We start from the raw sequence: 16540 nt of genomic DNA, 5'->3' as shown, positions 1-16540 counted from the left end.
TTAGGATCAAGAAGGTACTTGAGAACTCAGTCAGGCCCCTCATATAGCTATTCCAGAGCAAAGGTGAGTTAGTGTCAGGGTACTGCAGGGACACTTGCATTGTTGATATCTGTGTTATGTCAGTTCTGTGGTCAGAAGATTGTACACTCTTAGGGTACGTCTACACTACAACGTTAATTCGAACTAACTTAGTTCGAATTAGTTAATTCGAACTAAGCTAATTCAAACTAACGCGTCTAGAACTAAAAACTAGTTCGAATTAGCGTTTTGCTAATTCGAACTAGCAAGTCCACATTGAGTGGACTCTGAACAGGGCTTAAGGATGGCCGGAAACAGTGCCGGCAGGGCATCAGAGGAGGACTTAGAGCGTGGAGATGCTGTCTCAGGCTAGCCGAGGGCTGCACTTAAAGGGTCCCGACCCCCACCCCGGACAGACAGTTCTCAGGGGTGCCCCGCTTGAAAACCTGGCTTGGATTGCCCGGAGTACCCACACTGGGCACATCACACCACTCGGCCATCAGCCCGGCTGCACTTGCCACAGGCTGCCATCTGGGGAGAGGGGGCAATCGGGGGGCTGCAGGAGAGCTTCCACCCCCAGAAGCCCGCAGAGCCAGCCCAGTCCTCCCCATCGGGGGCTCGTACCCCATTCCTCCCTCACCTCCTTCCACTTACCCTTCCCTAGCCCCCCTTCTTATTGATGTACAAAGTAAAGATAACGTTTCTTCCAACATTGACTCTGTCTTTATTGAACAAAACTGGGGGAGACTGGGAAAAGGAGGTGGGAGAGGGGAAGAGAAAGGCTGGGAGAGGGGAGGGCAACTAACATGATCAGGGGTTGGGAACAGGTCCCAGATGAAGAGAGGCTACAGAGACTGGGACTGTTCAGCTTAGAAAAGAGGAGATGGAGCGGGGACAGGATAGAGGTCTCTAAAAGCAGGGGTTGGGTAGAGAGGGTGCATTCAGAAAAGTTCTTCATGAGTTCCCATAAAGAAGGACTAGAGGACACCAAAGGAAAGGAATGGGTAGCAGGCTTGAAACTAGTAAGAGAAAGTTGTTCTTCTTGACAAAGCAAGTAGTTAACCTGTGGAACTCCTTGCTGCAGGAGGCTGTGAAGGCTACAACTAGAAGAGAGTTTAAAGGGAAGTGAGATCAAGTCATGGAGGTTGGGTCCATGGAGTAGTCTTAGCCAGGGGGTAGGAGTGGTGTCCCTGCCCAAAGTTTGTGGAAGGCTGGAGAGGGATGGCACGAGACAAATGGCTTGGTCACTGTCTTCGGTCCATCCCCTCTAGGGTTCCTAGGGTTGGCCGCTGTCGGCAGACAGGCTACTGGGCTAGATGGACCTTTGGTCTGACCCAGGACGGCCATTGTAAGCTCAGGGTCGGGGGTCTCAGTGGACCCCCTTGATTTTCATGCACACCTGCTCCTGGGTGGCCAGGCTGGCAGCTCTCCTGCCCTAGACGGCCACTTTCCTGTGCCTAGTGCGGAGATCGTGGACGAGGTCCACGATGTCTGCACTAGCCCAGGAAGGTGCCCGCCTGTTGCAGTCCAGGGCAAGCTCCCGGGAGCCGCCAGCCTGGTCCTGGGAAGAGGGGGTGGGCTGGGGGACATCGGGTGGGTGGCTCTGTGCCGTGCCAGGTGCAGGGTCTGCTGGCTGGGTGCTGGCAGGCTTGCACCTGGCACGGGCACTGTAGCCAGCCCGTGCCCCTTTAAGGGGTCCGGGGCCGGGAGGGGGGCATAGAGTTTCCCTGGTGTTGGCCAGAGTGGCCACCAGGGAAAGCTGGGGAGGGCTAGCCTCCCACTAGTTCGAATTAAGGGGCTACACACCCCTTAATTCGAACTAGTAAGTTCAAACTAGGCTTAATCCTCGTAAAATGAGGTTTTCCTAGTTTGAACTAAGCACTCCGCTAGTTCGATTCAAATTCGAACTAGCGGAGCGCTAGTGTAGTGGCTATGAATGTTAGTTCGAACTAACGTCCGTTAGTTCGAACTAACATTGTAGTGTAGACATACCCTTAGAGTGTTAGATCCTGTCACTAGTGTTACATTCCTCCTTAAAATTTAACCTCAATTGGACTAGGACCAACTGTGGCATTTCCTTTGTTTGTATCTCCAGGTCTCCGAGACCTGCTGTTATCAGGGTGTTCGTGGATTGCCGTCTCTGCACTTTGTAGTTCCAGTTGTCCTTTACTCAGAACCCTGGATGTTCAGTGGGTGGAAGGATTAAAAGATGCACAAATGAGAGACCTCTTGTCACCACCAACAGATAACAGACCAGGTAACAGATGGATTTATTCATAAATGTAGCTTGGCAAGTATCTTTCATGTGTCAGTAGTTGGTAGCTGATTTGTGGGACACTACATTTCTTGGGGCAAGATCCTCAGCTGTAGTAAATCAACAAAGCTCTTTGGTGTTATATCAGTTGACTTTAGCTGGTGATTTGGGCCCTATTCTGTAGAATTCTGGCATATGTGAAATGTGTAGCCAGAACTGCTACAGTCCTGGACATCCTGGGGTAAGTTCTTAGGTAACAAATTATAGCCTCTGGTCATTCCATCTGCTCTGCATGCTTTTCCTATGAATGACTTTCCTTCATTCAGGCTGCAAGCATATATATGTTGAATATGAAAAGGTGGAAATCCTTTCCTTTCAGTTCAGAGGAGCAGCAGTTTTCTTGGCTATATCAAGGACTCATGTTAGCTCAAAGCACTATTGTGTGATGTACCAAATATGCCGTATCTGAACCTGCAAATGCATAGTGCTTCTTCCTGTGAATAATTACATTTAAAGTTGTCAATAGACTCTTCATTGCATTTCTGGAATCCCATACTGGTTCAATTTAGACTTTTGCAAACTGATGGCTACAAATAGCTCTTATTAAAACCATTAATAAAACTACCGTAAAAAATATGGATCAGAAACGAATTTCACATGCTACAGACTCAACTGGAGCTGGAATAAGTCCCAGTCTTCCATTTTGACACATTGTTGAGTAGGGTTTGGGTATTCCCATTGCTGTATGAAACTCATGCAAAAAAAGGGTGAAATGATTTGACTGCTGAGGGGAAAAGACTTTAAGTAAAGTGCTGTCAAATAAAAAAAACAGGAGAAAAATTGTACTGTCAGTGCTGGTCACCTTGAGGGCTCCTTGAAACAGCAGGTAACTTAAATCACTTCTGTGTTTTGTTTAACTGTCCATTTAAGTAAATTGGAGGTATTGGCACCATAAGTTACAGTGTGTTTCGTTTGGAGTTGATTTTTAATCTGCTGAGGATTGCTAAACTGCAATGAAACTTAAAAAAAAAACAAAAAACCCTTTTGTCTTATAGGTCAAATTGATAACCGAAGTAAACTACGGAACATAGTTGAGCTGCGTTTGGCTGGTCTGGATATTACAGATGTTTCTTTGCGATTGATCATTAGGCACATGCCTCTGCTTTCCAGACTTAATCTTAGTTTCTGTAACCATGTGTCAGATCAGTCTATTAACCTCTTGACTGCAGTAGGAACCACCACACGTGATTCCTTAACTGAAATTAACTTATCAGGTATGTGATGGGAGAGATGCATGAGGCTTTGCCTATTTATATGAGAGATGCAGAATGTCTATGAAATCTAAGAGCACAAAGTGCAGATTAGCCATAGGACTCTCTTCCCTCACCTCCCCCTCTCCTGCCAGCTCACTTGACTCTTCCTGAAGAAAAATGCAACCAGCATTTTCTCCTTTTGTCCTCTTAAGTTTCTTTTCTGCAGAAGAATTCACTTCCCTCTGTATTCTAACTAGAAACCACCACCCTCTACTTTATCCTTCCTCTCCATTTCACTCTTAAGCTCCCTCTTCTACCACTCATGAAACTGGCTTGTTTTGCATTTTTATCCAGTTATGTTACACAACTGGCTGCAAAGATCAGAGAATTGTCATCAAGCTCATGGGTTTTAATTCATTGATTTTAATGACCAGTGCAATAATAAAGAGCAAATGGGGGCATGTCACAGTCTGTATAAATAGTCCTTATATTGACAATTTAAGTAAAACTAGCTATTACTTTCTCTCCTCTTTGTTGTTTTCCTGACAGACTGCAATAAGGTTACTGACCAGTGCCTGTCCTACTTTAAACGTTGTGGGAATATCTGTCAGATCGATTTGAGGTACTGCAAGCAAGTGACCAAGGAAGGATGTGAGCAGTTCATAGCAGAGATGTCAGTGAGTGTTCAGTTTGGTCAGGTGGAAGAGAAATTGCTTCAAAAACTGAGTTAGTTAGAGGACAAGCATGTAAATATTGGGGCAAGGGATAGGGAAAGAACTAAGAACATGTAGAAATTTTATTTTCAATTGGGAATCCAGAAAGATCCATATCAAAGATCGGATTTTACAGTCTTGACAAGGAAAGAACATAATTTAAACTACCCATGTTAAGAATTTCAACCTGTGCCACTTAATTCAGTCTACCTGGAATGTCCTGCACTGGCTCTTATGCAAATTCATAAGGCGACTGTTATTGATGATACATGTGCACACCTCGAAGAAGACTGATCTTCAAGAAACGCTGTTATTTAAAGTACCACACAGCATGTGCTGCTTGGGTAGTGTAAATTTAATTTCTGCTCTTCATCTCTTAAAACAAACAAAAAAAGTTGGTGTCATTAAAGTGGACCACACACTGCATTTCTGCCTTCTTAACACATTTTGTTTTGTTACATCTTACATTATGCAGAACTATTTTTGTATACAATTGTTTAAAAGTTATTTATGCAATGTTTGAATGCATAAACAGTCTTTTGGTTTTGGATTGCCAATTTTTATCCTTTACAATAGGAGAGAACTTAACCTATACTTCATAGACAAAGTATCCATCTGCAGACATACCCAGATCAGGAAAAGTAGGTTAATACTTTGTTCCCAAGCATGTTTTAATGGAAGTTTATATCTTGCTTTGTATACTTCAGAAGTGACATAAGCATGTTGTGAAAATAAGGTGTATATTATAGTTGAAGTAAGACACTCTGCCAAGTTTTATCTGTATAGAAATTACCTTTTTCTCAGAAATTTAAAAAACTCCAATTTCAGCTTTTGCACATAGGAGGGTTTCACTCTAGCATGAGCTCTTGTACTTAATATAAAAATAATTTATACAGTGAGTCAAGCAGTAGACTAAATGGTCAAGCATAGTCTTTTTTCCTCTTTGTTTGAAGTGTGAGTTGAGTTCTCATTTAAGGTTTATAACATGGTTATTTCCTGATTGTAAAATTCTGCATTGATAAGTGCCATTGTTGTAAGGTGTTGTTTTCGTAGACCTTCCTGATGCAGTTTTACCTTTGTTGAATTTGTATAAACAATTGTACAAAAACAGACAAGCCTCAGAGGGTTTCTATTCAAAATTGAATTGATAAAATTTGTTTTGTTTGATAGTCAAAAGTATTAACAGTACAATTCTTATCTGGAGTAACTTTATTAAAAAAAAACTGCATAGCACTTTTTTATTCCACAGCTGTGCTCCCTTTGTGTTATTTCATCATCAGATTGTTTACTGTGTTTTTTTTCTCTAAGCCCTGCAAAGGCACCACCACTAAGGGGAGCTGAACTTTATTCCTTTGTGTGTATGATCAGTTATGAGGCTTTAGTTATGCATAACAAAACCACTGAGCAGTAAATGGCACAGTCACATGGAAGATTCCGGAATTGCACAGGTATAAAGTTGACCTACTCTGACCTGTAGCATCTTTCCCTAGTTATAATAAAGTAATGTCACTTTTTAATATACAAAATTCTCTAGGCTTGCTGATAAAATTATCAACTGCATCTGTTTTAATTCCAAAAAACTCTTGACAAAGTTCCAAAGTTCTGCACCAGAACCTGTGGTGTTTACCATTTTTTCAGGTTATATTAAACAGTAAAATAACATTCTAGATAAAAGTTTAAGCAATTTCAGAAGGACCTAACATCTCACTAGCTGAGACTCGACTGCTACATGACATTCTTTGATAAGTGCAAGGTAATAAATGTTGGAACAATGTGTACACAACTACCTATATGTATATATATTGCTGGGTTTTTAATTATAAGAGCTAGGTTTTTCTCTTTTGAACGGTTCAGTGAAAGCATGTGTGCTGGCAATCAAAAATGAAAATGGTACAATGTATAAGGCTTGGAAAATGTCAGAATGGATTGAAGCACACCTTCACTGATGGGAGTTGTGAGATGTGGTCCATCTAGGCTTGTATTCTCAATCCTGCATGCCTAATCAATCTTTATTTGTAAAATGAATACAGCTTAATGTGGAACTTCCTTCTGCCATTCTTTAATTGCTTTTACTTGAAATTATTTTACTCTGAAAAATGACTAATGCTAGTACTCTGACATTCAGCTTTAATGGAATATCTTTACTATGATATTAACATGAATCTCTGCTCTAAGAATCTTTGGGAAAGTAAGAGTACAACACGGTACAATAAAACTGCAGTTGTTCTGCATCCAGTGGTCCGGCACTCCCAATAGACCGGCACCAGCTGGAACCTGGAAGTGCTCTGGCCAGCCGGACAATTGGAGCTGCTTTGCCCCCAGCTTCCCCAAGTCCAAAGCTGGTCAGTTCTTTTTCAAGTAGTTGCTCATGTCCATTCGAATCAGGTGTGTGCACCACGTGCACCGTGTCTCCGGAGCGTTTTCCCTAGTGGTACCCGTAGCACCAGCAGGGCGCCCCCTGGAGTGGCACCGCTATGGTGGAGCATAAGTACCTTTGCCGGCGCTCCCACAACTCAATCCCTTCTTACCGCCCGTGACGGTCATTGGAGCATGTCTTTCTCTTAGAGTAGTTAATGGTTCCAATTTCTCTTAGTGTAGTGTTGTTAATAGTTATAAATAGTTTTAATTAGTTAGTTAGCAAGTTCTTTGTTTTCCTTCCCCCCTTCGGGAGTGAGGAATGCCAGGGCCGCAAGGCTTTAAGGCTTGCGCAGTATGCGCTAAGTTCATGCCTAAGGGAGACCCTCATGATAGCGGCTTAAAGTGTTTGGGTGAGGGCCACTTAGCAAACGCCTGTAAGATCTGCAGGTCGTTCAAGCCGTGCACGAAGAGGGAGCGAGACTCTTGTTTGAAGCTTCTCCTCATGGAGGCGGCTCTATAACTGGCACCGACTGGCCACTCCACGGTGCGCAGTGCTCCGGCATCAATGCGTGACACCCTGTCCCGTGCACAGACTTCGGTACTGAGGGCTCGGCACCGTTCTCTCTTCCTGGCACCAAAGAAGATAAAGACTTCGCGGGGTAGGTCTCCGAGCCAGAAGTCCAGGTTGGGCCTAGACCGTCTGTTGAGGCAGAGAGGTCGAGGTCTTCTACGCCAGGAGCCATGTTGGCACCAGTTTCTCCTCCGCAGCGGTTGGATTGGTCAGCACCGATCACGTATGCAGCAGGACCGTCCCGTGGGACCAGTACCACTTGCCTTTATGTCGGTGCCAGTCTCGATACAGGCTGCCAGGCCTCACCCGGCACTCGACTGGGCTTGACCTCCCTTGGTGCTGGAACCTTTCCCAGAACCGGCCTTAGCTGAGCCGGTGCCATATTACTCAGGTCTTGTGGCACCGTCAACTGCACCATCAGCAGTACCAGTACCGGGTCTCTTGCCCGGGGTGCCACTACAGTCATCGGCACTGGGCTCTTCGGCACCGCTGCAAGTTTCGGCACTACTGCAAGTGCCGGCATTGGCCCCATGGGCCATGCCGGTATCGCCATTGCCGGTGATGCCCGTCCCTTCTAGGGCGGCCAATAAGGCTCCGGCGCTTTCAGTCCTACCCACCATGGCACCCACAGTGGTACCAATGGGGGCGCCACCTCTGGGGCAGTTGGAATCAGCAATTCCACGCCCGCAACCGGCACTAACCTCGGCACCACAGTCCACGTGTACCGTGTCGGTGCCACAGTTGGGGCCCGAAGCCTGTCTTACCAACACCAGTACAATCTCACCGCATGCACGCGGGCAAGCCAGAATTCATGGCCAGATTTGCCTGCCCCCGCCCCCCCCCCCCCCCCCCCCCCCCGATACTGACAGGGCACTCGTCATCGGCGCCACCCTGGCCCGAGTCTGATTACTCTTCAGATTCTGATGTGGGCTCTTTCAGATCGGGGTCCTCGAGCACTTTGTCACAGCATAGATCCCGTTCCCGGCACCGGCGTGATCTTTTGCATGTACAACAGACCTGGCCGCCTCAGCCACATTGGCCTTTTTGGACGCCGTTGGCATATCACCAGTGGCAAGGGCCTTTACCCCCCTTTGCGGTGTCCAGTGTCTCCGGGCACCGAGCGCCTCCGCCGGCGTCGCTGTCATGACCCCCTCCCTCGCCCCAGAGGACTGCTACCATAGATGCCGCTAGAGACCTGCAGGCTCTGATGCCAGAGCCGCTTCTGCACATGGCGGTGCCTGTCCAACCAGGCCCTACGCTGGATCCAGTGCTGATTCAGGAGTTGTCATCGTTGTCATCTCCTGATGAGGCCTTAGCAGATCCCGCACCGGCGATGCCGACGATGGATGATTCACTGTCCTATTACATCCCTTCTCTCAACAAGGTATACAGAGCTCCCTCACTCTTTTTTCCATAACCCTACAAAAACATAAGAACGGCCATACTCCATCTAGTCCAGTATCCTGTCTGCCGATAGTGGCCAGTGCCAGATGGCACTGATCTTTTGCACATACAACAGACCTGGCCGCCTTAGCCACATTGGCCTTTTTGGACGCCATTGGCATACCACCAGTGGTAAGTCCCATCAGGATTTGCTCCGGCGTCTGGCCTCCAATCTGGGTGTCCCAGTGGAGCCAGTAGTAGAGGACATGGATCCGATGATAGACATCCTGTCCGACAATGCCGCCCGCCCCCCCCCTCCCCCGTTTGGCTTTGCCACTCAACAAAACTGTGGCTAAGATCACTAATGCCCTGTGGCAGACCCTGGTTTCCTAACCTCTACCTTAAAAGGAGTCGAGAGGCACTATTATGTCCCGCAGTCGGGGCATGAGCACCTATATTCTTCTTCGAGCAGTGTCCCATTGGTGCTCCACTGTAGGTGTCGGCTTGTCCCGGCGCCGCAGATCGGAGATCTTTCTAGCCGTAGTCTGCTGGACCACGCATGCGCGAAGTATGGCTCGTGGCTTTTCGTGCCATTTGAGCAGCGCTGGTCCGGCTCCCGCCAGTTCCTCCTGACTGTCCTCGGCCGCGGACGGAATATTGTCTCTCTGTTGACTACTGTTTCCTACAGAGACAGAGAGACTTTATATGTTATTGTATATAATTCCTATATAGAGTTCCAAGTTATAGTTTATCCTAGTAGTTAGTCAAAAAAAAAAAAACAGATTTTCTTCAATAGTTAATTAGTTATCCCAATGCCGGGCTTTAAGAAATGTAGCGAATGCCACGAGGCAATGCCTGCCTCTGATGGCCACGCTTTATGTATTAGGTGCCTCGGGGAAGGACATATTCCCCAAAAATGTCCCCACTGCTCCAAACTAACAGCTAGAGCTAGACGGGACAGAGACATGCGCCTAAAAGTCCTTCTGTTCGACAAAGCCCTACAACCGGATGTCCAACAGTCAAAAGGACACTCGGAACAATCCAAGAAACTTAAAAGAAAACCGTCTCCGACACGGTCCCTCCCACCCTCAAGATCGGCAGACGATCAACCAGGGACGTCAATGGCACCGCCCGCGAAAGTAGCGAGGCCGCCGAAAGACAGCCAGAGTAAGTCGGCCCCGAGCCCTTCTATATCGGGCTCGACCATATCAGCCGTTCCCTCGGTCTCTAGGCCGCCTACGGCTCCGAGAACCGCTCCCGGCACCGAGCGTCCCCCGGCGCCGAGACGTAGCCACTCCCCGGCACCGAGTCGCAGCCGCTCCCCGGCACCGAGCCGTAGCCCGGCACTGAGCAGCCCTGCACCAAGCCATAGTCGGGCACTGAGCCGTAGTCGCTCACCGGCACCGAGGGCCCCGGCACCGAGGCGCTCTCCCGCACCGAGACGTTCTCAGGCGCGTAGCCGCTCTCCAGCACCGAGCCACTCCCCAGCGCCGAGACGATCACCGGACCTACAGGCTCACCTGCACCGGAACAGCCACCAACGCCGAAGACCGCAACCAAACGGTCGGCAGAAGTTAGCCGCCCTTCAAGGCATGCGGCTCCATCGGCACCGAAGTGTCCACCGCCTCCCACCAAACAACGGGAGTCACAACGACCTTCGGCACCGAGACACTCCCCGGCGTCGACCGCGCCGGCACCGAGTTGCCCTTCGGCACCGAAAGACCCGTCTCAGCACAGACATTCACCGACGATGCGACGGCCTTCTCCTCTCCATACATCTCGGGAGCACAGTCAATCACCGGTGCCGAGTCGATCAGCGACGCTGACGGGGCCCACCTCGGCACGGATTCCTCCAATGCCAGTAGAAGTGATTCTGCATTCAGTTATCTCTACCCCGGCATCTTCTCCACCGGAGCATTTACTAGCCCCAACAGTCCACGCAACCAGGGGATTATCTTCTCTATCCCCGAGCCCGGAGTTTTCTCCAGAGCCGCGGTCCCCGTCTCCACAGTACTCCGAGTACTCTCGTACTGGCCATATATCACCATGCTCTGGTCATTCTTACCGCCGTGACCTGCGTTCACCCAGTTGCAGCACTTATTATAGGGACAGGTCGCGATCACCAAGATCAACCCGCTCGGAATACTCAATGGGATCCCGTCACTCCACATCCCCCCATCATCGCCATACTTTGTCCTATCAACACCGGTCCCTGCAATCCCATCCAGGACAGAAATACCAGTCTTCTTCTGCTCCTTTAAGACCACCAACTCCCTCCGGGTCTACCTACCACGTCGAACAACCTCTTCCCGCTCGGGATGTCAAACCTGACCGTTCACCAGCACAACAGTCCTCATCGTCCCCCGACGACGCAGTGTTTCAGGGTGACACTTCACCTTCTGACGACCTCTGTCAATTTCAGGAGTTGTTCAAAAGGGTGGCGGAGAGCCAAAGCGTACAATTGGGTGACGTGGAGCAAAAGCAACATCATCTCCTTCGTAACATCAAACACACCCATCAACCAAAGATCTCCCTACCATTGGATGCAGCTATTCTTGAAATCGCGGACGACATCTGGCAATCTCCAGCATCTGTCCCACCGACAAATAAAAAGGCGGATAAAAAGTACTTTGTCCCTGCCAAAGGGATGGAATTCCTATTCATGCATCCGCAACCGAACTCCTTGGTGGTGGATGCAGTTCAGCAAAGAGCAAAGATGCCACAGTACAAGCCTACTGCTGCGGACCGGGATAGTAAGCGTCTCGATTTATTCGGACGTAAACTCTATTCCTCGGCAACCCTAACACTTAGAATGGCCAATTACTCCGCACTGTTGGCGAACCATAACTTCGATAACTACGCCAAGCTTGTACCTTTGCTCCAGCACATTCCAGAGTCAAAGCGGGACATCCTAAAGGCTGTGATAAGAGGGCTACGCAGCCTCAGGAACAGCCTTACATATTGCTCTGGACACAGCCGCCGCAGCAGCGCGCACGACAGCCACATCAGTCGTTATGCGCAGAGCATCCTGGCTGCAACAGTCTTCTGCTCCCAAGGACCTGTTTTCAAAGGTCGAGGACTTACCTTTCGACAGACAGAACCTCTTCTTTGAGAAGACTGACCAACTCCTACACTCGGGGAAGGATTCCAGAACCACTCTGAAAACGCTCGGAATGTACACCCCTCCATACCGCAAAAAGTGATATACGACCTACCAGAGACAGAGGCCCCCCTTCCGGCAATCCCCTCAGTATAGACCTCAGGACCAACAGAGGGGTAGGCAGAGGCAACAACGCAGATGCCCGCCACCCAAAACGACTTCCCAACAGGGTACCAGGCAGCAAGTTTGACGCGTCCCTCGAGGGGTTGAGAACCATTCCCGGCGATACCATTCCGAGTGCTTCGAAGGCGATATTTCATCACCGCCTCAGACCGTACCTCCATCGATGGGCCTACATCACCACCGACAAATGGGTCCTCGAAACAATTCGTCTCGGTTATACCATTCCATTCACGTCGCTACCTCATCCATCCCCCTCTGCCCCGTCCCTTTTCAGGGACCCATCTCATGAGATACTGCTCAGACAGGAAGTCGCCCGTCTTCTTACTGTCGGGGCGATAGAGTGTGTTCCGGACGAATTCAAGGGCAGAGGGTTCTACTCCCGCTACTTCGTAACGGAAAAGAAATCAGGGGGATGGAGACTGATACTAGATCTCCGCGACCTCAACCGTTTCTTGCGAAAACAACGCTTTCAAATGGTTACCTTAACTACAATCATCCCAGCACTTCAGAATGGGGATTGGTTCACATCCCTCGATCTTTAGGATGCATACTTTCACATTGCGATCCACCCAGCACACAGACGATTTCTGCGCTTCCAAATCGGTACAGACCATTTCCAGTACTAAGGTCCTGCCGTTCGGTCTCTCGTCGGCTCCGCGGGTTTTCTCCAAGACCCTGGCTGTGGTGACCGCATACCTACGTCGTCTACACATAATGATTTTCCCATACCTCGACGATTGCCTAATAAGAGCCCAGTCACTGCAGGAGTCGATCAATGCCACTCAGATAACACGCAGGCTCTTTCACGAGCTGGGCCTCCTTCTCAACGTTCCAAAGTCATCACTGGAACCACGCCAAACAATACAATTCATAGAATCATAGAATCATAGAATAATAGGACTGGAAGGGACCTCGAGAGGTCATCGAGTCCAGCCCCCCGCCCTCAAGGCAGGATCAAGCTCCGTCTACACCATCCCTGACAGATGTCTATCTAACCTGTTCTTAAATATCTCCAGAGAGGGAGATTCCACCACCTCCCTTGGCAATTTATTCCAATATTTGACCACCCTGACAGTTAGGAATTTTTTCCTAATGTCCAATCTAAACCTCCCCTGCTGCACTTTAAGCCCATTACTCCTTGTCCTGTCCTCAGAAATAGGCGCCCGTCTGGACTCTATGACCGAACGCGCATCATTACCGATGGAAAGGTTCTCCACGATGCAAGACTTGATTCAGATATTACTCATCAGTCCAAAGGTTCCCATACTAAGGTGCCTGCAGCTCATGGGTCACATGGCCTCCACAACGTATGTAGTGAAACACGCAAGGTTACATTTGCGATGCATCCAACATTGGATGGCTCGAATCTGCCCCCCCAACGTACGCGACGTCCACAGGACAATAACAGTCCCCATCCACGTCAAGAAATCACTTGCTTGGTGGACAGTACCAAACAATCTGTTGTTGGGAGTACCCTTTCATCGCCCCCAACCGTCGATGCAATTGACAACGGATGTATCACTCATCGGATGGGTTGCACACCTCGGGCGCGAGCAAATACAAGGCCTATGGTCACCAGACGAGTCGCTGATGCACATCAACTTTCTGGAGCTCAGGGCAGTGTACAGGGCATGTCAACACTTCCTTCCTGTCATTCACGACCAGGTCATACAAGTCCTGACGGACAATATAACGACTGTCTATTATATAAACAAGCAAGGGGGTGCCAGGTCCCACTCCTTGTGCGCGGAGGCGGTTCGCCTATGGAACATGTGCAATCGTCACAATGTCTTTCTAGTCGCAGAATACCTCCCGGGCCAGCACAATTTAAGGGCAGACGCCCTCAGCAGATATTTCTCTCCCAATCACGAATGGGAGCTGCACCCGACCGTGACTGTGACGATATTCCAACGCTGGGGTTTCCCAATAGTGGACCTCTTTGCAATTTCTCGCAATACGAAATGTCCTCGGTATTGCTCGAGAGCGGGGATCGGACGGAATTCAGAGGGCGACGCTTTCCTATACAACTGGGGGCGTCACCTACTATATGCATTCCCCCACACCTCTAATTCCACGGGTGGTAGAGAAAATAATTCGAGACAGGGCCACAGTAATCCAAGCCGCGGCCCAGAGAGAGAGGCTTCCACAGCCGGGGCTGTCCCTGAAGGCTAGGGAGCCCAAATGCCTCGATTTAATGGGACGTAAGGTGTATGTCCCCGGTAGGGTGCAACTCCGCATTGCTAACCAGCAGGCAATGCTGAGTCGATAACGCCTATAACACATGGCAGGCGATGGATAAGTTCAAAGATAAACTCCCTGGTGAGGCACATCAAGAGTTTGGGGCTATGACTGTCGCCCGCACAAATCTTCAGGCTTCCCTAGATGCTGTTGACTCTGCAGCCTGTACCATGGCATCGGGTGTAGTTATGCACCATGGTGCCTGGCTGCAGGTGTCTGGAATACCTCCTGATGTCTAGACTACTATTCAGGACCTGCCTTTTGACGGCAAAGCGTTGTTCTCTGAGCATACTGACTCGAGACTCCATACGCTCAAGGACACGAGGTCCACTCTCTGGTCTTTGGGGATCCACACGCCGGCTCCTCAGTGACATCAGCTTCCCTACAGACAGCAGGGGAGAATGCAGTCCTAGGTCCCCTGTGGGGATTACTGGAGACGCTGTCCTCGTGCTCCCAGTGAGGTGGGGGGTGGCTGTGGCCCTGTCTTTAGCCAGAGCTCATAGTTACCGCCCAAGAGGAGACAACCCCTGTGGAGTTGGTCAGGGCCCCTCCCAACAGTCCAAGCACCCGTTTTGATGGTCCTCTAGAGTGTTGCGCACCAGTTTCCCCCCCAGCCCCATTTGGGGCCAGGTTTCCACTTTGCCCCCACCTGGGCGGAAATCACCACCGACGCCTGGGTTCTGAGAATAGTCAGGGATGGCTATACTATCCCCTTCCTGGGTTCACCCTCTTTCAACCCGCCTGCCCCGTCCCTTTTCAGGGACACCTCTCACGAAGGCATTCTCCATCAGGAGGTGTAGCGCTCCTCCAAAAGGGAGCGGTAGAGAGGGTCCCTTCACATTTAAGGGACAAGGGGTTTTATTCCCGGTATTTTGTTGTCCCAAAAGGGCGGGGTTCGTCCCATCCTAGACCTCAGGGACCTCAACAAGACGGTGGTGAAATCCAAATTCAGAATGGTAACCCTGGCTTCTGTGATCCCAGTATTACAGTTAGGAGACTGGTACGCAACTCTCCATCTCAAGGACGCTTACTTCCATGTGGCAGTAAGACCCAGCCACAGGAGGTTTCTCTGCTTTATTGTGTCCTGCTGTCACTTCCAGTTTACGGTGCTCCCCTTTGGTCTCTCGACAGCACCCAGGGTCTTCACAAAATGCATGTCGGTCGTAGCGGCTTTCCTCCGCAAAAAGGGGGTACATGTCTTTCTGTAACTAGACCACTGGCTGATTTGTGGTTGATCCTACAAACAAGTGGTGACTCATGTTTCCCTTACAAGGACTCTCTTCGTAAGACTGGGCCTCATGCTCAACGAGGAAAAGTCATCGTTGACACCTTAGCACCTCAAATTCGTGGGGGTTCTCTTGGATGGCGAGAGCATTCCTCCCCAGAAACAGATTTCTGGCCATTGTGGAGCTGGTCTCCGAGTTAACCTGGTTCCCCATTACAACTGCCCGAGTCTGCTCGAGACAGGTGGGCCACATGGCAGCATGCACTTATGTGGTATTCCATGCTCGAATGAGGCTCAGATCACTGCAGGCCTGGTTAGCGAAGGCATTCGACCATTCCAGGGGTCTCTGGGACTTGGTTCTCACGGTGCCTCCGGCGGTAATTGCCTCCTTACAGTGGTGGACTCAGGAGGCTGTGGCGTGCAGCGGGGTTCCATTTACCGTATTTCCCCCCTTGGTGACACTGGTCACAGACGCTTCAGACCTGGGTTTGGGAGCACACCTGGAGCGTTACAGGACCAAGGGCTTGTGGTCTCCTGCAGAGCGGGCCCTACATATAAATGTCCAGGAGCTCAGGGCTGTCAGAAGAGCTTATGAGACCTTCCTGACACAGCTATTGCGCCGCTCCATTCTGGTCTGCCTGGACAACCCGGCGGCTGTGTTCTACATCAACAGGCAGAGGGGAGCCCAGTCACCTCCCCTCTGGTGCAAAGCTTTGTGGCTGTGGGACCTGTGCGTAGCACACGATATAATTTTGCAGGCAGAGTACCTGTCGGGGTGCAAAAATTTGCTGGCTGATGCAAGTGCTTCAGAGCCCACAAATGGTCCCTCAAGGATTTGGCCCTTCATCCTGTCTTCCACAGGTGGGGTTGTCCCCTAGTGGACCTGTTTGCCTCAGCACACAATACCAAGTACCAGAGTTACTGCTCCCTGTTGGGCCTGGGGGACCTCTCCAGGGGAGATGTCATGACTGTGCTGTGGCCGGCGGGCATCCTCTATGCATTCCCACCGTTTCCCCTAATTCCCAGGGTTCTGACCAGGGTCAAGACCTTCAGGTCCATGGTCATCCTGATAGCCCCTCGGTGGCCCAGGCAGTTCTGGTTCCCGATCCTAGTAGATATGCTCAGTGAGGAGCCTATAATGCTCCCGCCGGTTTAGGATCTCCAACCTTGGGACAGGGGGTTCATGGTTCACCTGAATCTCAGCTCTCTCCACCTGACAGCCTGGTTTATCCATGGCTGATGCA

At 49.8% G+C, this 16540-nt stretch overlaps 1 protein-coding gene across 14 annotated transcripts in view; it reads left to right on the top strand.

Moving 5' to 3' along the window:
* The window catches only part of KDM2B (lysine demethylase 2B), a 219159-nt gene extending 213673 nt beyond the window's left edge, over positions 1 to 5486 (top strand). For all 14 annotated transcript variants that reach the window (XM_075898614.1, XM_025177937.2, XM_075898620.1 and 11 more), the window contains 3 exons: positions 2114 to 2275; positions 3328 to 3546; positions 4075 to 5486. In XM_075898614.1, the coding sequence (XP_075754729.1) occupies positions 2114 to 2275; positions 3328 to 3546; positions 4075 to 4256 (563 nt within the window). In that variant the 3' untranslated portion in view covers positions 4257 to 5486. The remainder of the gene's footprint in view (positions 1 to 2113; positions 2276 to 3327; positions 3547 to 4074) is intronic.
* The last annotated feature ends 11054 nt before the right edge of the window (positions 5487 to 16540 follow it).

The sequence above is a fragment of the Pelodiscus sinensis genome, chromosome 15 (genome assembly GCF_049634645.1).
Source record: "Pelodiscus sinensis isolate JC-2024 chromosome 15, ASM4963464v1, whole genome shotgun sequence".
Lineage (NCBI taxonomy): Eukaryota > Metazoa > Chordata > Testudines > Trionychidae > Pelodiscus > Pelodiscus sinensis.
Note: the sequence above shows the minus strand (reverse complement) of the source record. Positions and strands in the feature narration are given on the sequence as shown.